Genomic DNA, 24,556 nt, shown 5'->3' with positions numbered 1-24,556 from the left:
TACACAAAACGAACTGCTGCGATAAAAATAAAGACCACTCGACGTACAGAACGCGTAAAATGTGCGTTTTATCCTTGCAATTCATCACCATACCAGTTATCCCCCTTTGTTGATAAATCGGATTCCCAGCGTTGATCGTTTCAAAAGGCACTTCTAAGGGATAATTGTTTAACGAGTATTGTTTATATTCTCAGGCGATACTTCATTATATTTCTCAGTACACTAATATACAATATGTAGATACAATACTGTCGTTTATGTTTATCATAAAATGCTTCGTTACAATGAATTTTGTTTGGTGTAAAATGTTATCCGTTAATGTATTTTCGTGACGTCAGAGTCTCGTTGTAGCCGCCATCTTGGGTCATTTCTTGCAGCCAGACTGGGTATTTTCAGATTAGAGAAACTGGGTCTTGGAAAGAAAATGGGACGATCCCGAACTAGGAGCAGGTCACCAACCAGACACAGGCATAGAGTAAAACACAAGAAACATAGATCAAGATCCCGTTCAAGATCTGTTTCTAGAAATCGACGTGAAGGCAGCAGACGAATACGATCCCGTTCACGGGATAGAAAGCGAACTGCAAGGTACTCGCTACAATAAATCTTGAACAGTTTACCAGAACTGTTTCGTCAGTTTAAAGCCCAATAATCATGCAAAAATCTGCTGTCAGTACATTTGCTTACCGAAAAACGTGCAGATTTATGTGTAAAGCAAATGCATCGATAATATTGAAACCTGACGGAATAAAAAAGTGCATGGATTCAGGAAGGTTCATTAGCTCTGTCCGCCCTTGTTATCTTACCTTCAAATGTCATTAATGTTGGCGACAATTGTCCCTAGATACATGAAACAGTTATGTCACTTTAGTCACCATTTCTTTTGCAAATAGTCACAGAAAAATACTACGGTACAATTGAAGACTCTCAGAGCATCAAAACATTTCAAGATAGCACGTACAGAATAATTCAAGGCGAATCTAAAACTCTGAGATTAATCCTTGTTTAAACTACCTAAGATAGGTGACAGTTTATAGTTGATTTTGTTACTAGCCATTACTATCCAACTCTCCACCATTTGGGTCCACACTAGGCCTGTACTTGTCATTTTGGCGACCAGGATTATTATTATTACTCAATGTTAACTGGTTATGCTTGATAATGAGTGAGTGAGTTAAGTTTTACGCCACACTCAGCAATATTCCAGCTGTATGGCTGCAGACTGTAAATAATTGATCCAGTGATCAACAGCATGAGCATTGATCTACACAATTGGACACGATGTGTCAGCCAAGTCAGCAAGCCTGACCACCCGATCCTGTTAGTTGTCTTTTTGACAAACATGTGTCACTGAAGATCAATTCTATCCCAGATCTTCACGGGTTGTTATGGTTGACAAGAATTCCTAACTAGTTCAGTAAAATTGCAAACTGATGATTGGTAACCTAGTTTAACTTTTTAAATAATCAATTTAAGTTATGTTAATGAAACAATAAATATTGAGATAGGCTGGCCATTGATAGATGTCGATTATCGTTAACTATATATTGAAAAGTTATAGATACATTTGGCAGATGTAACTTTGAGCTAAAAAGTAAAAAAGAAATCAAAATATTTTATGTCACTGGTAAGAGGAAACACATTTATGGATGGATTACTTATAAAACACTGCCCTGAACATAATTTAGAAGCAGCTGATAAATATAGGCATAACTTTTTGTGTGTATTTTTGTCTAAAGTTTATTTCTTCACTGTAGTTTTGGCTCAATATTATCGATGACACAGTTCGATGGTCATTAATAATTCTTCCATTAACGATATTTCCGATATCATATCAGCCAGCTCTAATGTTAATGTCACAATCTTACATGTTCTGTATGAAAAAGTATCCTGAATCCCCACTCAATTTACCTCATATATCAGACAAATTTGTTGCTAGACATTAGTGGTGGTCCGATTAATTGAAATAATCGAAGATTGGTCGCAGTGACTAAACGACCAAGCAATCGAACATGTTTTTTCGTAATCGAACACAACCAATCTTGGAACACTTGTTTGCATTAACAATATTTTTCACAAGGCTGGTTTTGTCTGTGTCATTAAATTTACATTTCATAAGCACTACAAGCTCATTCCAAGTCATCACTGAATTTATCTTAAAGAATCCAGGAAATATGTGTTCCTAAGATACTAATCTTCATTTAAATATGCGAAATTTGCAAAAAACAAACAAATTACTACATGTTTTTGCTTTATTATTTTTTTGTGCATTAACAAAAATAACAGGGACATTTAATAAATGACGCTGACCAATAATTATCGATGATTGATCGGTTGTAATGGACCAATCATCAATTATTAGATTTTAACCAATTCCCAACACTACTAGACATTACTGATATATGACATTTTACAACCAAGTCACTTATACTAATCAAAAAAACATAACCTTATCCAACTACGTAAATTGTGGGGTCAGATTAAGTACATGTAACTGTAAGCATATCGTGAAGATACAGAATAGAATTGGTCTTCAATTACCTATGCTTGTTGTAAAAGCAGTATGCAAAATTTACGCTGGTCCTGTGGTCCCTGGCTAGTAAATATTCATCAGGACCACTAAATGATAAGTTTACAGTGGGTCCTGGTGGCCAGTCAATTTTGTATCGACAGGACCACTTATTATTGTCCACTCACTGGTCCTGTGGTCTAGTGGGAAATTTTGAAAGAATTCTTTCCCTGAAAAGGCAACTTACGCGATTGCGGGGTCAGACTCGCTGACTTGATTGACACTAGTCATCACATCCCAGTTGCGTAGATCGATGCTCATGCTGTTAATCACTGGATTGTCTGGTCCAGACTCGATTATTTACAGGCCACCGCCATATAGCTAGAATATTGCCGAGTGTAGCGTTAAACAACAAACTAACCAACAACATGTAAGCTAACAGTGTGTCTTCTTTGTAAAATCTCCATATCTGTTGTCCCAGTTATGAAATTCCTGGAATAATGCTTTAAAAAAAAGTAAAAACATGCCCAACTCATTTTTTAAATAGAATCAAGTCCTACTAACATGCAAGTTTTCAGGAATGAGAATTTTCCGCAAGTTTGATAGCGCTGGGGTCATTCTTGTGAATCATCTAAATCTGTGGAGAAAGACCCCTGGTTCATTTTCGTTTTTTTTTCACCCATACCATTTCTCACCCCTCAGTTTTCAATCGACCCAGGAAGGTCCGGGTTAGAATTGATCTTCAGTAACCCATGCTTGTCATAAGAGGCGACTAACGGTCAATCAGTCAAATGAGAATAATGATAGAGGGATAACATTCATTCTTTATGGATAAGTACCGGCCTTCCAAGTGAGGCACACATTTTTTAATCACAGTCATCATTTATTTTTGCAAACGTTTTTCATCAATCTGATTATATGTAGGTCATAGTGAAACAGGAAGTTGCGCATTAATGTAAGTCACTGGGTCAGGAATCATTGTGGACCAAATAGTTCTGTTTGGACAAGTGTTTCATGTTTGTGGTACCATGTTGTACAGAACACTTTAGCAGTGTTGAATATTGCCATATAATGAAAATTGTTAAATTGATATAAAACATTTTGTAACCATGATATTCCCCAGTCATAACAAGTGCCACTTTAAAGTAAGTTAATCCCTTTAATATCTGGGGTCACGACCCGTGAGGATCCCGGTTAGAATTGATCTTCAGCAACCCATGCTTGTCATAAGAGGCTACTAACGGGATCGGGTGGTCAGACTTGCTGACTTGGTCGACACGTCATCGTATCCCAAGTGTATAGATCGATACTCATGCTGTTGATCACTGGGTTGTCTGGTCCATACTCGATTATTCACAGACTGCCACCATATAGCTGGAATATTGCTGAGTGAAGCGTTAAGCAACAACCAAACCAAACGAAATGAATACCTGGGTTAGAATTGGTCTTCAGGAATCCTTGCTTGTTATAAGAGAACAAGCAGGAGTGGGTGGCCAGGGTCTCTGACTTGGTTGATGGGAGTCATCATGTTCCCATTGTGTGGATCAATGTCCATTATGTTGCTGACTGGATTGTCTGGTCCAGATTCAAGTATTTAAAGAGTGCTGGGTCAAGCAACAATTTTCAGTGCTTGTTTTTGTTTTTCTAATGTACGCTTTTGGTATCTATCAAATTCATACTATCCCTGCAATGCCATGATTTTAAGCATGTGCAACTTATATCTGTGTTTGAACTATTGCAAGAACATGTTTCTTACAGTACCTCATATGCAGGTGTCATGTTTGTGTATAGAAAGACTTTAAACATGTTTAAATACTTTCTGTAGACACTAGTTATGCACAGGTATTACTGCAATATGCTTTTGTATAATACTTGCTTTGTAGTGGTGTTATTACTTTTAATAGTAATTCACAGTCATCTATGTTCATCTGCAGCCATTTTTGCCAACTCATGCAAACGTGGACCTGTGAAGATCCGCTCGTCGGGACCCGCTAATCCCCAATGGGTACAATGTGTGAAGCCCATTTCTGGTGTCACCAATGTTGCTGGAATATTGCTAAAAGCGTGCGAAAGGCAAACTCAGACAGTCAGTCATGGTCAGCGGCTCGATGAGATCCGGTAGACAAGATCTTCAGCAACCCATGCTTCCCAATTGCGGTGATCGATGCTTGTCGTGCTGTTGATCAATGGGTGGTCAGGTCCGATGACTTGGTTTACATTTGGTTCCCGCCATATAGATCGATGCTCGTGCTGTATCACTGATTGTCTGGTCCAGACTTCGAAATTTACAACTCATATAGCTGGAATATTGCTCACTCAACTCACTCATGCGAACGTTTCTGCCACTGTTTGGCTCTGTTCATTTTCATTATTTTTAGTGTGACTACTTTAGTCATAAATCATTTTGTGTTTTCTCGTTGACCCCACCATCCCCAATGAAAAATATATTTAAACCTGTTTAAGTCATCTTGCTCAGACACTTGAGGGAAGAGGTCCTTACAACATTAATAGATGTATTTACATCCCTTTAAAAGTATCTTTAAGGCCAGCAGCACAGAAACTTTCTGTTTATAACTTCCACAGAAGGTTGTCAACTGTTTCATTATTAGTAGGAATATTCAAGATATGAAAACTTAGTTTTGGGCTCTTAATTATCCTGCATGAGTAATGAAAATGATCAGAGGTGAGTTGATGTGACGGAAATATTTCCTCTTCAGTAGAATGAGCATTTTTCATATTTCTGACCTTGCCCAATGGTCCGAACAGCTAATGTTCAAGTGAGCTAAGGGGCAGTGGGGTAGCCTAGTGGTTACAGCGTTCGCTTCTCACGCCAAAGACCCAAGTTCGATTCCCCACATGGGTACAATGTGTGAAGCCCATTTCTGGTGTCCCCTGCCAGTGAAGTGAGTTTATGGTTCAGCATTTTGTCCGTTGTTGGCATGTAGGGCTGGCTAAAAAGATCAATAATCAGAAATATCGTCGGTATGAAAAAATAATATTTCAGTATGAAAAATTGTGTTATCGATAACATTGTACAGAAACTTTTGTGATCGAATAAAGATCTAATTTGCCCACAAAATACACAGAGCTAGTACTGTATTCATGGTCTGCTTCCAAATTATGTTCAGGACGCTGTTTTGTTACTAATTCAAACATATCATCCTTCACCAGTGAAGTTGCTTCTCTGATATTTATCAATAATTGACCGATATTGAGTAAACGATTATCGATCTCTGATCTATATAGATAGCCAGTCCTATTGGCATGCAAAGCACTGTAATGATGCTGAGATTTGTGTAACATTCAAATGAATATGACTGGAGTCTTTTTTTGTATTGCCATTTAAAAATATTCATGACCTTCCTCAAAAATAGCAAGACAAAGCAGGAAATCGGGCTAACTTAGGGCAAATATGTGGCTGAGAATTGTTCGTGGCATGAAAATGAAAAATTCAGTTTAAAGGCACAATTTTACACCACACTTCTCTACGAATACTAATGCATTTCTCTCAATAATGCTAACTATCAGCCCTCAGGGAAGCTACCATATTATTTATTCCATTAAAAAAATATGTATTTAGATTACAATATTAAATCTAAAAGTTTGAATCAATTAATGCAACTTTGCATTAAATCGACTCTCACGCCCTCAACTCAATAGAGTTAATCTCTTGGAGCGCTCTTTACGAAAATATCCTATGCACAACTTGTGATTGAAACCAGTTAGGCAAACACCAACAACACTGTGGATGACAGTTTTCGATGTACTGAACAATCATTTACATTCCACATGGCAAGTCTTCCCTGTTTGGAAACTTTTCACCTCGAAGTTTCAATTATACTGGCAAGTCGTAAGGGATAGCTAGTCGTTTATTGCATCAGTAAGAAGCTAAAGGGAGTGTATATGCCCCAATATATAAAATATCGGCCAAAATATTGTGGAAATGTGTGACATTGTGCCTTTAAGACATATACAACCATCTGATCAAGTATTTTCTTCTCAGAAACCACAAGGCCCAGAGAGCTGACAATACAGTAAGGTATGTAGCACTACAATGAGACTCCCATTTACAGACCGTTTGATTTCATCTGAGACCGATGAATTGCTCACGAACATAAAATCCAGGGATACCAACCACTACGATTTTGGCGGAGTTACTACGATTTTCAAATACAAATCTGCTTTCCGATTTCTCTTCAAAAACTTCTGAATTTATTTTTACGGTATACAAATTTGTAAGTCACTGGTGTTTTATTTGAGTGAACACTGGTAAAAGCATTCAGAAGCTTAGTGTTTGATCCTTTGGGTGTCGCTTGTGTATATGCATGTTAAAATATTGACGATGAAGTTTCACAAAGTTTTTCCGAATGCATATCATAGTCCGTATGAAAGTGAAACGAAATGGCAGAGCCGACCACACGCTCACCCCCAACTCACACCTTTGGTGCTCAGGCCTGGCTTTCTGCCAGTCATGAGTCCATTTTCCTTAGATTCAGGGTTGGCATCTCTGAAAATCTAATAATTGCAACAACAAAAATTTTGCACAGTCACGAAGGGGGACCACTTGCTGGAAGAACAGCCAGGTAATCAACAAGTGGTCCTCCCTCGTAAGAAACAGCGAAAAGTGACAACAAAATTATGAGACAAATCATCAGAATCGGTCTGTCGATTTCATGTGACTGTTTGATTTTGTTGCAATTATTAGATTTTGTGTTAGTGAGCAATTCATCGGTCTCAAATGAAATCAAACAGACTATTCTCATGGATCTATATTCCAAAATTGAAAAAGAAATAATGCTGAAACTAACCTTTTTATTATTTCTAAAGTACAAATTGTTGATAATCATGATATTCAACATACTGAATTTCTGCTTTCATTTTGGGCATTATCACAAGGTTGCTGTTCCCAAGCAGCCACCATTACCCATGTTTTTTCATCTCCATTCTATTTTGATAAATAACATTTGCCACCAATGATTCATTTTACTACAATGATGTCATCACAATTATTCTCATTTTAATCATTATAATGTTTATTGGATGGTTTTTCTGGCATTATGGAATCAAATATGAAGGGGGGAGAGTATAAATGAAATGGAGAATTCTAGTATGCCATCCAACTTACCTGGAGATCTTACAAAATGGTCCATAGATGACTATTTTCCAAATTTGCCTAACAGATAACATAAGTGCCATGCTGTCTTCGAACATACATTAATATTCGCTTGATAGGGGTGGTGGGGTAGCCTATTGGTTAACGTGGTTAAAGTGCCGGATCGTCAGAGACCCAGGTTTGATTCCCCACACATGTACAATGTGTGAAGCCCATTTCTGGTGTCCCCCCGCTGTGAGATTGCTGGAATATTGCTAAAAGCAGCATAAAATTAAACTCACTCACTCACTATTCAGCTGATAATGTTAACATTTTTCAAGACGCTCATAATGCTCTTCACTGTGACTTGAAGGCTGCAATTTATGTATAAAACTTTCGGCTCACTTGAAATGTACCAGCTGAGCAACAGTGCCATGTCCATTGTTCTTTGGCCACTTTGAAAATAGGGACCGAGAGAGAGAGAGATTTTTACGGAGAAGCATGTACAATGCCAAATTTCTCTTTTCTTCCCCAAAAAAATAAAAACCCAACTTGTCAAGGTTAATGACCACCCCACCCTATGATTTTTAAGCATAATTTTACAATTGTATACAATTTTAATATTTTACAAAACTGCTGACACCCTTCCCCTCCTCCCTCCCTCCCCTCACAAACACACATGTACATGTGTACAAAACTGTTGACCCCAAAACAAAATGGATGACCCCACCCCCCAAGTTAAAATCGACATAAATATCGACCGATAACTCAATATAGTAGGTCATATTTCCCTACAAGGAGTCGTAATGAAATGCTAATTGTAATTTGAGAACCTTTGCAGCTTTGGATTTGTTTGTGGTATTTATTTCATCATCTGTTATTGACTCTGGGTAATTGACTTATTTTAGCAGACGAAGTATTGGCCATTAGTATTATTGTTGCTGTATTACGACTGCGTAATTTTAGTACATTTGTGTTACTGTAATTAAAGCTATGAGGAATGGTTCAGTGTGAAATGTGGTGTTTGTGATATTTTTCCCCACAATCTCTGTTTGCATTGGTAGTGATCTGAACCAGTGAGATACAGTGTAAGATGTTGTTATCATCTTTGGATTATTTCTCTTTTCAGAAAGCGATCGTATTCCTCCAGTAGTTCAAGTAGTGACGAAGATCTCATCATGCGGGCTAAACGTCGAGAGGAAGAAGAGAAAAAGGCAGAATTAGAACGACAGAGACTCCAGTAAGTGGCCTCTACAAATATTATCTCGATCAGCAGTCTCGATTTAGCTAGATTTAGTCCAAAACTTGAGTCTAGTAAAATTCTGTTTGGTATTGTGAGCTTAGAAATATTCCATATAATAACTCGGATACTGAGAGACAAGAATACATGTCACGTTTTTATTGATAACAACTTCTTTTTATTCCGTAAGAACGTGTCATTTATTCATGTTCGTACTTCTAAATGCTTTTCGGTCGGTGGGGTAGCCTAGTCATTAAAGCGTTCGCTCGTCACACCGAAGACTCGGGTTTGATTCCCCGGATGGGTACAATGTGTGAAGCCCATTTCTGGTGTCCCCCGCCGTGATATTGCTGGAATATTGCTAAAAGCGGCGTAAAACCATACTCACTCACTGTAAATGCTTTTCAAGAACTGAGAGTCAAATTGGGGGCTAGTGGACTGAAAAGGTTATTGTTGTGGCACAAGTCCTGGCCCATGAGCTGTACATAACACTGTTATTTTTATCTTTTTTTGTGAGTTAACATTCGAAATTAACATCGTTCCTTAGGCCCGAAGCCGACTGAAAACCACTTGGACCCACAACTTTTGTTTTCTGAAGGTCCTTATGGCCGACAGCTTTTGCATCCCCTCTAACTAAGAGTATTATTTCCATATTAATATGGGGCAAACTCTGCTGTGAGTTACACAGGTATTGAGGCTGGTCCAATCCTGCTGTATTCCACAGACCCGTTAAGGTCCGGGTTAGAATTGGTCATCAGCAAACCATGTTTGTTATAAGAGGTGATTAATGGGATCAAGTGATCAGGCTCATTTACTTGGTATCCCAAGTCTGTAGATGTGCTCTTGTTGTTTATCACTGGAATGTCTGGCCCCGAGGCCATGAAAGTGACTCAAGTCTAAAAATTGCTTAAATCTGTCATTTTGATCTTAAGTCCCAAAAATTGTCTTAAATCGGGGATCACGTGCATTTTTTAGTCTTAAAAGTTAAGACTGAGATCATTTTCATACGGTTTGAAAAGTGAACGTTGTGCGAGATTTGCGCTTGCTTGGTCCTGGATCTGCGTACGGCTATAAAATTACACAGAAATGTAGAATATTAAATTTCCTATCCGTCGGTATAAATAGAAATGCAAATACCTCGGCTGTTTGAGAACTAGACACTGCTAAGTGATGTCCCAAATTTTATTATGCATTACAAAACAGTAAATTTCTCTGCTTTTGATCGTGCACCGATAAGAGCACTGTGCTATGTTTTTTTTAAATTTGGCATCTTTACGGAATGTGTCAGCGAAGAAAATACAGCCTGATATCTGAACGACATAAGTATATATGAAATGGGTTTATTTGCTTATACATAACGTTATACGCTCAACATTAAAAATGACTCGCAATAAATGTCGAAAATGGATTTTCTTGTATGATGTCAAACAATGACCAAGAGGTCATGCAGGTATAAAGATAAGGGGTATAACTCTGCTATGCTTAACACTAGGTTAATGTAACTCAGATCACTTGGAGAGAATTTGTTGTGGATACAGATGCTATATTTTCCTTATGTTTTGTTCACCGTGAACCAAACTATTCCAGTAAAAAGTTCCCCAATGTGAGAGGATACGTTTTGGTAGTTTCACAATTTATAAAAAAAATGACAATGTACTACATGAGAAAGCACGTAAAAGTGATTTGGATGACCCTATCTGATATGTAAATTAGTTCTTAGATTCACATATTCTCCTGTTTGTGTAGATGTATTTTGACTAATTTTGCATCATTATTAACCGAGTACTAGACATATCTTCAAATGTAATGAAATTACTGAAAAGATTACAACATTGTAGTTGACGTCATTGCTTGTTGTATGTATTTTGCGAAGTCGGTAAAATACGACATTGGAATGCTGATTAGGATATATTTCACCTAATTTCCATAAATTGTATAAAAGGTTTCGGTTTCTATGTAAGAATTTAACACTTTCAACAGAACTTAAAATGACTGATTTTACCATTTAAATAATGTCCTGAATAGATCCATAATTAGATGGTTTGATAGGAACTAAAGTAGATCTACATGTTGCAGTTACGCCCACTGTTCTTCTAATACATGTTTAAGGGTTTAAAATATGGTGTACTACACTCAGTATGTCAATTTCTTATGTAAGTATTATTCAAACAAACAAAAACCTTCAAAGAATAAAAACCGTACATACCCTATATCCACAGATATGATATAGAACAAGGCTAAATGTAGATAATGAAATTAGTTTCATGAAAAAATATCTGAACGATACACAAAATATACATTGTAACACTGAAAGTGTTATCGGTGGGACATTGCGATTGTGTTTACTCTTATTCAACAATGTTAACGTATATGACATCACTGCCGTTGACCGATTTCTTACAAAATTGCGGCTTCACTTGACATGGGTACACAGGATTTTGCGAGGACCCTTCCCTTGATTCGGGGATCGTTTGTACATAAATGTGTCATGTAAGTAATCAGAATGATTCTGACTATCTGTGTATTGTTATATGTTTTATCGTTTTCATTGTAAGAGAAGAAGCCAGATATTCCAATCATTACCGTTGTTCTGCGAGATTTTCACGCTGCTCAGAAACTTTGATAATTTGGTATAAACATACCACGTTACTGTATTGTAACTATTTTTAATTTGCTTTTTCTTGCTAGAATACTATTTCCATGTATGTCCTAAAAGTATTGAGCCTATGCATGCTACGAATAGACGAAAGGGTGTCTGAAATTTGAGAGAATACTAAACTGTGTAAAGTCTGAATTTTGCTTTTTTTACATTTCAACAAGTGCTGTCTTTCGCGCACAGCGTTCGTTTTTCATGCCCAATATCTTTCGTTTCATATCACCTAGACACTTGGTTTTAGTCACAAAGACCATTTCTTATTTGATACTAAAATGTATGAGGAATTCAGTGATGCATTTGTAGCAGCTGAATATGAAATATACGTTATGTAGTAGGCGTCTCAACACCGGTCTTTGTGAAACATGATTTTGTAAACACTGTGAAATGCAATATGGCAGAGAGTGCACTTAGGCTTTCCTGTTAGTGTATTTTCGAAAACATTCCAACCGTAAAGACACTAAAATTCACCGTGGCAGGGATAAAAGCGTAAGTTGACTTGTTTGGAACATTTCAGCAGGTGCCTGATACTAAACTATTCTCCTCAATTAATTAAGAGTGACCGGACATGATTACATCATTCTAAAATTGCCATGGTAACTGTCTTAGTCTTAGTCTTAGCTAAGATTTTGCTGAGATAGTTTCAAGATCCAGTCTTATCTAAAGTCTTAGCTAAGCAAATGTTTTTAGACTTAAGATTTTTTTGTGCTAAGCAAATTGTAGACTTAAGATGTTTTCATGATCCCGGGGCCTGGTCCAGACTGGATTGTTTAAGACCGCTGTCATACAGCTAAAATATGGCTGAATGCAGCGTTTAACCTCAAACAAACTCGTGTGGAGCCAAGAAATAAAAATAAGCTCACTTTTTGTGATCCTTTTGCACTGGTTAGACTTGTGTTGGTCATTTTCATGACAAACTTCAACAGCTAGAAAAGCTTATTGACATAAACCATAACATGTTGACATGAACCAAGGCTCACTAGTGTAAACATACAGACATGCATTTTTTAATAGCAATAATATGCAAGTCGACTTCAAAAGGTAATAAATATCTGTTGACATGTTTTAAACCAATTTTGATGCACATGTTATTATATTGTGGTGATTTTCACAAAAGATGGCAAATAAATGCATTTTTGCACAAAAGATAGATGTTGCAATATCTACACCAATCAGCAGGGCACTATTACATGACATGCAGCTGTATGTAAAAATCTGGTATTCATTCCTTATACTGTGTGTGACCGCCTCCATGGTGTAGTGGTTAGAGCGTCCACCCGGAGAGCGGAAGGTTGCGGGTTCAATCCCCAACCGCGTCATACTAAAAGACGTTAAAATATGGTACTTGTTGGTCCCTGCCTGGCTCTCGGCATTAATGGGTACAACAAGGACTGGTCGGCTTGGAGTCAGTATAATGTGTCTGAGTGGGGTATTCATGCTTCTCTGCAGCGTGGTATATCAGTGGGCTAGCACTATAAAACCAGCTTCAGTCTGTGCTAGTACAAGCAGCCGCACATACACATATGAGCAAAATATTCTCAAGCACGACGTTAAGCCCAATTTCACCTCACCTCACCTCACTTCCTTATACTGTGAGTAACACTGGTATTCTTTTATGGCGTCGTACATAACAGTAACACTGGTATCAGTGTTTCATATGGACATCACCCCTTAGGCCCCAAACCGACAGCTTGGTTTGTGGGTTTATTGTTTTTTATTTTATTTTAGCGGGCCCGTACAGATTGCAGTTTATTTTGTTTTTAACTGTAAACAAATAAATAAATCATAACAATGAGATATTTTTGTAAAACATGGTACAGCTTCAAAAGACTAGTTAATCAGTGTTTCTCATATCAATCAGTCATACTAACTGGGACCTTTCAGACACAAAGCGGAGAAGAATTGTGAGACCAGTTTATATGCACTCTATGCAGTGCAGTTGGCATTAACACCTTATGGTGTAGGTAACCATGGTGACACTGGTATTAGGGTCCTGTACTGAGGATATGCCGGTGTTCATGCCTTCTGTTGGTAACCATGGTGACACTGGTATTAAGGCCCTGTACTGAGGATATGTCGGTGTTCATGCCTTCTGTTGGTAACCATGGTGACTCTGGTATTAAGGCCCTATACTGAGGATATGCCGGTATTCATGCCTCCTGTTGGTAACCATGGTTACACTGGTATTCATGCATCGTGCTGTGGGTAATACTGAGGGTAATAGCATTACTCATGCCTTGTGCAGGGGCTGTGGGGTAGCCAAATGGTTAATGTGTCCACTCATCATGCTGAAGACCCGGGTCCAATTCCCCACACGGGTACAATGTGTGAAGCCCATTTCTGGTGTCCCCTGCCATGATATTGCTGGAATATTGCTATAAGTGGCGTAAAGCTTCTCTCTCTCTCTCACTCACTCACTCACCTTGTGCTGTTGGTAACCATGGAGACATTTCTACCTTTACTAAAGGTAATACTGGCACTGATACTTTTTGCCGTGTTTCACACTTTCGTTCATGTTATCTGTTACAGAAAACAAAAAGAGCTAGAGGAGAAACTAATCGAAGAGGAAGTCGCTCGTCGTGTTGAGGAACTTGTAGCTAAGAGAGTAGAGGAGGAACTGGAACGGCGTAAAGACGAGATCGAAGCTGAGGTCCTGCGTCGGGTGGAGGAAGCAAAGCGTATCATGGAGAAGCAGATGCTGGAGGAGCTGGAGAAGCAGCGAGAGGCTGAGCTAGAGGCTCAGAGAAAGAAGGAGGTATGGGTGACCTCCATGTGTCAGATGGGTACTATTGGCATGCCTTTTGTTATAATGGTTGCTTGGACTTTTTAACTCCTTAAGTCTTCATATTGTTAGAATGCCCGTACACTAGTTGCTTCATCCAACAGCTATGGCCTGACAGTGTTTGAGTAGGGTTAATGAACTGTGTATTATCAGAGTACTTTTGTGTCTGTGAACAGGAATCTGAACTAAATGACACGCTCATGTCAAGCTTTCGTAATAACTGTCATGTCAGTTTTGTTGGGAACTTATGAGAATAGACAAGAATTTCAAGATGGCGTTTCGATTTGCATATGCAACATCTACCACACCCTTCATCTGTTTTTGAAAACGTGTACTCTTTGTCTGCATCTTTGTTTATGGTGTCTCAGTTTTGGTGCTTTGTTTCTGAAACCAGTATTTCTTGTCTTATCTTCAAATATTCTCAATAAAATATCACAGTGGAGATAAATTGTCTTGTCCGGTCATAGCTTGGTAGTCTATTGACTCAGTTTGAAAGGTATGCCAAAAGTACTCCAGTTCCTGTCCAGTCCTTGAGATGATGCTTGGCATTAGAAATGTATGTTAATAAAACTATTCTCCTAAAATTCGCTTATCCGGTTGTGCAAGAAAAAAGCTGTGGAGCTAGTCAACCATAATGTAGGGGTAACCATAACGACAAATAATTTTGAAAATCGCTCTTTTTGAAAAGAATTTCATACAATGGAACTAATGTTACTTTCTTTGAACTTTTGGCTTGTGTTGGGTCAACTGTCTAACATGAAGTTCATGAAGAACTTGTTTAATGCAGTCAGTGGAATTGCTGTGTGTATTTTGCAGCTGTCTTCTTGTCTCAGGATGTGTATTTTCTTAAAGGTTTAAAACAATTTTAGGTGAATCCATGACAACCATTTCTTCCCCAAGCTGACTCCTTGACTGGGAAGATATTTACTTTTTCTCGAGATGTATTACCTTAATCATCCAGCTTGCTTTTCAGCGATGGGCTCTTCCGTTTAACGTTGAAATAAGTGTTAACATGCCACCATTTTCTTCCAAGTTTTCTAGGTAATGCTGTGATAACACAGAAACAAGGCTTTGCGTTTTCAGGAAAAAATGCAAGTATTGTGATGTAAAGTCTTGATCAAGTAAAATATACACTCACTTTAGCTTCAGCCTAGCCCTCCCAGTGAGTATGTTCCTTACATTGAGCTTCGATGTCTAGATCCTAGAATGGACTTTCAATTGGGAAAATGCCTTTTAGTTTGGTTAAGGGGTTGCTAGTGATTGGTTGAACATAGAGTCCACTGAAAAAATGGATAGATTCCATTGGTGGAGTGAGTCAATGGCGGATAGATTGAAGACAACGACAGCTAATCAGCAGCCCTGTTCATAGTGCTGCTCTCCTGGTACGTAGCCGAGGTAAAGACAAGCCGGAACAAGGTGATATAGCCAAGAATAGTTGCCATGGCGATAAAGTTTACATGGCAACCATTCAGTTGTCACTGTGGCTTTCATGTTTACCCTCCATAATATTTTTTTTCCATTGAGTAAATCTGTTTTTTTTCTACTGTTGTGTTTGTCTGTGTAATTTCATACATGTATCTTTGTATAATATGTAGGTGTCTGGCTTAGTTAACATGAGAATCTTCTGATATTTTTCATAATTCACTTGTTAGTAATCTGATAAGTTGTGCTCCACTTGTACATCATATTGTGTTAATGTAACCTTGGTAACTGTCCAAAATGCTTAGTGAGTCTCTGCCACTAATGTATACATGTAAGGTTCACATTTGTGTATTGTAAGGAGATATACTAACATTATAAGACTGATGCTTTAGGAGTTTCTTCACATGGTTTGCTTGTGACAATATGGACGAACCTGTATTATCTTGCATGATTTCTATCTGTTATGTTTGTATTTATTTTAGGAAGAAGAACGGGCAAAGAGGGAAAGGTTAGAAAAAATAATGGAAGACAACAATAAGAAAATTGAAGAAGCGCAAAGAAAATTAGTAAGTACTTCAAGAGGCATGTTACCTAGTAATCCAAGCAGGGGTGGAAGCAACCCAGTCCAGTGGGGTTTTTTCTTTCGGGCAAGGAATTTGTATATCACGCTGTACCAGTGTCCAGTTGACTTTCCAATGTTGATTATGTTGTTTGTTTAAATAATCAACAAGAAATAGGCCAGTATAGTGGTTAAAGTATCAGGGCAAGTGATTTTTACATTTGCCACTGTACCTGAGTACACTAGCAATTTTGAAGTTATTTCCACTCCTGCCAAGGGGCTGCAATTTGCTGTACAGCGTTGCATCCTCCTACAATGAGATACTTCTTATGGTGAGTTTGCATCTTGCCTGACACTACGTGTCTACGTTTGTCAGCACCATGCTCGTGGGTTAGACCAAAGTAGTCATCGTTTGAGGTGTGCATTATTGCTGTAACAATACACTCGCATATTTGATGATTCGAACCGTATCCCTTCATGAATAAAGTTCACTATTCATGGTTACTAGAATTGAATATTTTCAAATATTATTAAGAGAGAGCTAGAGAGTGTTAAGAGAGAGTGTTTCACTTGCATCTAATTTGTTTATATTTATGTGAGATACACAAAATGGAATACAGTTGAGCACCGTTGTTTCGATATTCATGGGACCAAGAAAAAATATCGACTTATCCGAACTTCAAAACATCCGACCAGGGCATATCATCACATATCACTATGAAAGAAAACAAAACGCTTCTCGGTATGTTTTGATTCGAAACTATAATCCGTTATCAGTAGTGTTTGGTTGTAACAGTGAGTACTTCCTAATTAAGTCCTTCTTAATTAATCCTAATTAAATAACAAACAAGTGACACCTTCAACTCTATTAGCCCTAATTAGTTTACACTAGCGCATCCCTTTGATTCATGCCGGACCGTGTGTAAATTGTGGAAACAACCTCAGTTCAGAGAGATACTTGCCCATGAAAGGTAGGTGAATATTGAGTTTCTTTGCAGGGCTCGATTTAGGAGATGTTAACCTACTTGCACCAGGTGCAACCTGAGATAAAAACCTAGTTGCACCAGCCAAATTCTAGTTGCACTGCTTTTATGGTAATATGTAATGAATGGAATATATGCTATGTAAATATCATGTTGAAATGGTAATTTTGCTTGTTGGGACCATGAAATTATATCGAGATATCCAAAATATCGAGATATCCATATCGAGTTAAAAGACCTTGAATAATGATAAATTATGAAGGATTTTGTCGAGACTGAGATGTTATATCGAAACAACCGAGATGTCAAGTTATCAGAGTTCGACACAACGGTGCTTGACTGTATATCCAAGCCACGCAGTAGCGTAACTTTTGTTACTTTACCAAGGCTCCCTACGACATGTTAGGCTATAAGTGGCATTGTTGTATAGGGCTGCATCGATTCGGTTCGATTCATCAAAAATCGAATTTGACACCTTAGTTTCGATTTTCGATAACCATTATTACTATTTCGATTCAGTATTCAATCTTTTCGGCTTCGTAATCTTATTGGCTTCGTAATTATATTGTTGGCTACGTAATTATATTGTTATCTTTGTACATTCTCCCTCCTTGCATTGTGTAACATGTTTTACCTATATATATTCACTCTTTGTACTGACACAGCATTCACCTGATGAAGGAGCAAAAATTAGCACTGAAATGTAAAGAATAAAAAGAAGTTATCCATAAAAGTGTCATGTAAATCGAGAAATATTTCTTGTTGAAATTTGCCAAACTCTGATTCCTTTCAAATGATGTGGGATTTTTTATATTTGAAATTTTTATGTTGTACATGACAGTAAGTTTGATACAATGAGGGTACTGCTCATTTCCAGACCAGAACTCCAACTGAGGGGCGGTTGGGTAGCCTAGTGGTTAAAGCATTCGCTATATCCAGCAATCCATGCTTGTTGTAAGAGGCAACTAACGGGATCGGGTGGTCAGACTCGCTGACTAGGTTGACATGTCATTGTTTCCCAATTGCGTAGATCCGTGCTCATGCTGTTGATCACTGGATTGTCTGGTCCAGACTCGATTATTGGCAGACCACTACCATATAGGTGGAATATTGCTGGGTGCTGCGTACAAACTAAACTCACTCACTCACTCACTCCCAGTGAGGCACACATTTTTTAATGACAAGCATCATTTATGTTTGAGTGTGGTGTAAACTCACTCACTTTATGTTTATGATGACTGCAAAAAGGGTTTTGTTGGAATAGTAGAAAAAGGTAATAACTTTATGAAATTTAAGAATGAGAAGGGTACAAAATAATATCTACTTTCCCTGCATGACAGACTGGGTTAAGAAAAGAAATTGCATGGATAATGCAATGTATATGAAACTCAGTAAACTCAGTAAACTGTTGTATTATAGCTTTGTATGGTTAAGGTATATAGAGATGGAGTTAGTCTTACTAGACCAAACGGACGTTCGCCAGATTGTTGCTTCAACTTAGCCACTCATAGCTACAGATAACTATTTGGGTCATTGAGTTATGTGCTCGCTTGTGTTCATCTCAATTGGGTATCCTAAGTTTCTTTTGAGTAACCAAATAATTTGTACTCAGCTCACTTAAACTCAGTTGGGTATTTTGCCCTTTTCCTTTACTTGTAAAAATGCAGTAAAGTTTAAATGTTAGTGTTTGATATATATCTATTTTTGATCTGTAATATTAGAAACGATAAGAAAGACTGCAAGTTGCCAAGTGCATGTCCCGAAATAGAATCTCTCAATATACCTCAGTTATTTTATTTATCCACCGGTACGCACGCTAAAATTTGACATTTTTGTGTACGCATGTAAGATCACATTTTTTGAGTATTTACACAAATTCAAGCGTACTTGTACGCAATAGTCTTTATAGAAATTGAGTTTTCACATAAATATTTGCGTAATTTACGCAGATACACAGCTTATCTGTACCTCTGGCCACTGTCTGAACTTTTTCTAAAACAGACTTAAAACATAATATTTTTCTTATTCTATCCTAGGCTGAGGAACAGTTGAAATTAGTTGAAGAACAGCGAAAAATGTTGGAAGAAAAACAACGACTTGAAGATGAGGAGAGAAAACGTACAAAGCGAGACCAGGAAATCATACTCAACAAAAAGAATGCAAGACCAAAGCTCTCCTTCGCACTGGGGAAATAGGAACCCCTTTTGCTGTGTTCTTTTTGTGTGAAATCTTTCCATGGGAATCTGAGCAGGTCAACTTGGATGGCAAGGAACAAAGCATCCAAAGACTGAGACTGACTCTATCATGCTCAGTTGATGTACTCTACATCTCTGTGAGAGGGAAAGTTTAATTGGGAATGGGGACAAATTTCAGTTTGAATTTTGTTCGTGACAATAGTGTTTCAACCTTACTTGTTTGGCTGGGGGTAACAAATTGTTAGGTATAATGAATCATGTAAAATTGAAGAAATTCCCGAATAGAGAAAGACACCTTCTCAAGAAAGCTTGCTTTAATGCACAGTTATATACAGAAGGGAAATCTCAGGTGCTTTTTCTTTTGGTGAATATTTATTGATTCTGGCTGTTCACTTAAGGCACTGTGAACATTTTAACTAGACTGGAAAGGGTGATGGTGATCCTAAAGGAGAGTTTGTGGAATGGCAGTCTTGAACTGTTCATGTACATTGACAGTCAGAGCAGACTGTGGAGAGAGAGAGAGAGAGATCAGTGTTCATCGGATATGCCTGGAGGCTTTGTGGGGAAGGGTGGGGTAAAGGTAGGTGAATCAAGAAGGGGGTGGGGCTTTGGGAGTTAATTCTGTTGTTTTTGAGGGGTGGGATATTTATCAGTTACTTATAATTGGGCCTGGGCAGAGGGTTAGGGGTTGGAGATAACAAGGAACACTTCCCCATCCCTTAACTGGTAGGTAGGAAGGGTTGTAACTTGTTAAGGATGGGAATTGTAAGGGGTAAGGAATGGTAGGTTCCTGGGAAGGGGAAAGGATGGGTTAATTGTTAAGTGGTGGTTGATATTATGATGTCCTGAATTGGGTGTGAATAATTCCAGTTCATGGGAATGGGTGGTAGGTGGTCAAGGTAGGGTGATGGAGGTTGGTCCTATGGGTTTACATTGAAGTTCTAGTAATTAGTAATCTGCATTGGCATGGGGGTAGTGTTGCCATCGTGGCAACTTTAATAAATACTTCCTGATATGATTGCCCGGATATTGGCATGTTATTGTGGACATTGTATGATCAATTAGATGGTTAAGGTAGGTGTTTATCAGTACGTTTGTGCTTCTTGTTACGGGGAGGGTGGGTGTGCAGTGGCTTAGTGTATTTTAGATTCACAGGAAGACCTATGCTCTTGCGATAATTTATCATTTCTGGATTTGGCATTGTGCTCAAAACTTGTTATTCACATTGAAAAAATGGTGTAAATAATTCCTCTATGTCAATTTAATAAATTTATATTTAATCTTTCGATATTTCCTAACACATGGCATTATTAGTTCTGATGTTTTCTGTGCATTTTTTTAACACACACAGTGGTAGGGGTTGCATGTTTTACTCTTTATGCAGTAAGGTGGAACAGTTGGTAAATATGTACGTTTTTTGTGGTTTTTTTAATCCATGACGTTTCTATAAGGGAGTTGTGTGAGCAGGTGGCCATGTTTGAAGGTCTTTTTAAAGGACCTTGATTAGTGTGTGGAACAAAGCATTCTCTCTTTTTGTGGTCATAATACTTAGTGTCATAATCATGTTACCTTTTAAGTAGGAATTGATATATCTATTTAAAACAATGAAAATCAGAGCTGACATACTAGGGTAATGCCAGGAGGGCAAACATCATTTTCACATTTTCATAGAGTGATGTTTATCCAGATGAGGTTGATAGTGGACTGAGAAGAATGATAGGAAGATTTTCGAGTCTCAGCTGTTGTCTTTTGGTTTGTTTGTTTTCTCCAGTGTTAGCAGCACAAGTTTCGTGTGGAAGTCAGTGGCCATCGCAATTCCAAGACTTTATGAGCCAGATGTAGTCATGACTATTATGATGGTAATTTTGTGTACTTGTGTGACAATGAATGTATGGGTGTATGAAAGTGTGAATGTGCCGCAGTTTGAATGAGGGAAGGGGCTGGGTTTAATTGTCTGGGTTTGTTGTACCCACCAGCGTGTTATCATGCATCAGAAAGGAGTGACTCCATGAAGGAAGTGGAGATTGAACAATCAAGGAAGTGGTGATAGGGTGGACAGGGAACAGGTAAGGCAGTGATCAATCAGGAAGGATAGAATGGTACATCAAGGGAGGGGAGAGGGGTATTTAGATATACAGGGGGTTTGGGGGGGTGACACCAATAGATGGGGCCTGTGGGTTCTGTTAATGCTTAACATGTTTGTTTATTTGTGCTGTATAGTTGCTAATAAATTTTGTATGGAATATGAGGAATGTGTTTTGTGCTGTTATCTTCCCTTTGATGTGAAGCCTCTCTCAGCAATATCACAAAGGGGGGACACCAGAAATTTTTATTTCTGGTATCCCCTGCCATTATATTGCTGAAATATTGCTAAAGGCAGTGTAAAACACCACTCACTCATTTACTTACTCTTCCCTTTGAAGCATCAGTGAAACTCAGATGATGTTCTCTAAAGATTGGTTGACTTGCCCTGTTGATCCAAAACCTGAGGGGCGGTGGGGTAGCCTAATGGTTAAAGCATGTGCTCCTCAAGCTGAAGATCCGGGTTCGATTCCCCACATGGCTACAATGTGTGGAACCGATATCTGGTGTAACACACACACACACACACACACACACACACACACACACACACACCAAGATATTGCAGGAATATTGCTAAAAGCTGCGTAAAACCATACTCACTCACTCAATCCAGAACCTGTGTTTTCTGGACTTCCTCCAGCGTTGTGATGTAGCACAATAACCTTGCCATTACCTTGAAGACCTCAATGCATCCAAATGCTGAGATCTGAAGCTCACATGGAGTGCTGAATATTATATGCCCATGAGTATTGATTAGGGATCACCTGTTTCCAGATGTATTTCTGAAAAAGAAGATAACTTGAACTCTTTATGTGCAAAGTGAAAGAGGCCAATTCAAAATCTAAATGAATTGGCCAAGGCAGTGCACCAGGAATGACTGGTGAGTGAAAACCAGTCATGCTTGATCGTGGGACACCCTGTGAGTGGGTGGGTGAGTGTCACCTCGTTTTTCAAAAAGTATGGTTAGTGAATCTTTGATGGATGTCTCCACACCTGGCAAGTAGTTGAGAATTATTATCCCCCTCAACGCATTTTGCGGGGGGTATTAAAATGGACTCCGTCCATTGCGTGCGTCTGTCTGTCCGTCCGTCCATCCGTGCACATTTGTCTTTTCTGGAGCAGAACTCTAAAACCGTTTAATATTTCTTCACCATTTTGGCACATACATGGATCTGGTGGTGTACTGGTGCCTTTTGGTAGTTTTGGAATTCTGAATAAAATATTTTTGGCGTTTCCATGGCAACAAGTTCGACTTTGACTGAAATTAGTGGTAGTGCTCTTTTCCGGAGCTGAACTCTAAAACTGTTCAATATTTCTTCACCAAACTTGGCACATGGATAGATCTGGTGGTGAACTGGTGCCTTTTGGTAGTTTTGGAATTCTGAATAAAATATTTTTGGCGTTTCCATGGCAACAAGTTTGACTTCGACTGAAATTGGTGATAGTGCTCCTTTCTGGATCAGAACTTTAAAAACCATTCAATACTCTCCTTCCACTTTTCTATATACACATCTAAATATTTGACATAATCATAACTCGTAGACATAATCATGAAGAGTATTTTGCAGGGGATATTGATGACTTTGTCTTCTTGTTGCATTTGCTTTAATGTTTGCTCGAATTTGACTACCATTGTTCAAAAAATACACAGACGAGGCGAATCTGGGCATCTTGAAAAACAGTTTGTTGTGGGTCCTCCAGAACATGGGTGTCTAAATATTGACAGAAGTATGTCTTGCCTGACAGATAACCTGACAATTTGAGAACTTTCTGGAACATGATGGAAAATGCTGACACTCATTGGAAGAATATATGAAACTCAAACTTTTTCTTATCCCAACAGTAGTACAATAAATTACACCTCAGACGCCTTCTAAATGTCATGTGCCTTTATGATACAAATATGGCGTGATATTGCTGCACTTTTGTTCCCAGTTTACCCAGAAATCTGTGACCGCCTTCGTGGTGTAGTGGTTAGAGCGTCCGCCGGAGAGCGGAAGGTCGTGGGTTCGATCCCCGGCTGCATCATACCAAAAGACATTGAAATATGGTACTTGTTGGTCCCTGCCTGGTGCTCGGCATTGATGGTTACAAGGAGTGGTTGGCTCAGAGTCGGTAAACTGTGTCTGAGTGGGGTATTCATGTCTTACTGGGGCATGGTATCTCAGTGAGCTATACTATTCACACTTGCTAAGGATCAAATCATGGATTCAACAGAAAATTATGATGTGGGGTCAGATTTGGTTTAAATATCTAAGCTAATTGTAAGCATGGATCCTAGATTTCAGTATGCCATTTCATCTTGTGGATCCCATACCTGCTATCCACAGGTGTGTACTTGTCACTGACGCGTTCCATGATTTGCAAAATGGTTGACTGGTGCCATGGAAACCATTTGATGATTATTCATGTATCAAGTGCATAAGGTTAGATTAAAGTGACTGCCCAAAGAGGGGTTACCATATTATTTATCCAGGTTTAGATGGATAGTTTCAAATTATGAATCTACCTTTAAGTACAGTTGTGATTTTTTGTGATCCTTAGTAAAGTGTGAGTAGTATAGTATAAAACCAGCTTAAGTCTGGGCTAGTACAAGCAGCCTCACATACACACGCATGCACGCGGTCATATAGGCGAAATATTTTTAAGTACGACATTAAACCTACAGTCCGTTTGGCTCAAAAGCGGACCGATGAATTGCAATCTAACTCGAAAACTAATAAACATAACATACTCAATGAAACGCTGATCATAATCAAAACATCATACCCACTGTGAGGTTTTTGCAGAATTTTTGTCCTAAAAATAATAAAGTTGTTTAACAAACTATCATTAAAATATTGACACAGTTCACTGTTTGTTACGAGGGAGGAGTGCAGAGAAAGGGACAGCCAGGTGTTCGCGAACGGATGGAGACGGCACAGCACAGATTAATGAATAAAAAACTTTGTCTGTGAACGTGCTTCTCGACCACCGGGCTGTCCCTCACCTCACCCAGAAATCGCTAACTCGCACCAGAGATCAATGATTTCTTAA

The 24,556-nt window shown here is 38.4% G+C and overlaps 1 protein-coding gene across 1 annotated transcript; it reads left to right on the top strand.

Annotated features, from left to right (window-relative positions):
• The first annotated feature begins 331 nt into the window (after window positions 1–331).
• On the top strand, window positions 332–21,683 carry LOC124282759 (arginine and glutamate-rich protein 1-like). Its single transcript, XM_046718786.1, has 6 exons — window positions 332–588; window positions 6,513–6,548; window positions 8,731–8,841; window positions 14,024–14,249; window positions 16,181–16,264; window positions 19,277–21,683. The coding sequence occupies exons 1-6, from the start codon at window positions 425–427 to the stop codon at window positions 19,433–19,435; spliced, it is 780 nt and encodes a 259-aa protein (XP_046574742.1). The 5' UTR covers window positions 332–424; the 3' UTR covers window positions 19,436–21,683.
• The last annotated feature ends 2,873 nt before the right edge of the window (window positions 21,684–24,556 follow it).

This window comes from Haliotis rubra, unplaced genomic scaffold, assembly GCF_003918875.1.
Source record: "Haliotis rubra isolate DU_JTF1 unplaced genomic scaffold, ASM391887v1 Scf302, whole genome shotgun sequence".
Taxonomy (NCBI): domain Eukaryota; kingdom Metazoa; phylum Mollusca; class Gastropoda; order Lepetellida; family Haliotidae; genus Haliotis; species Haliotis rubra.
The sequence above is the reverse complement of the archived record's forward strand: the minus strand, read 5'-3'. Positions and strand labels throughout refer to the sequence as shown.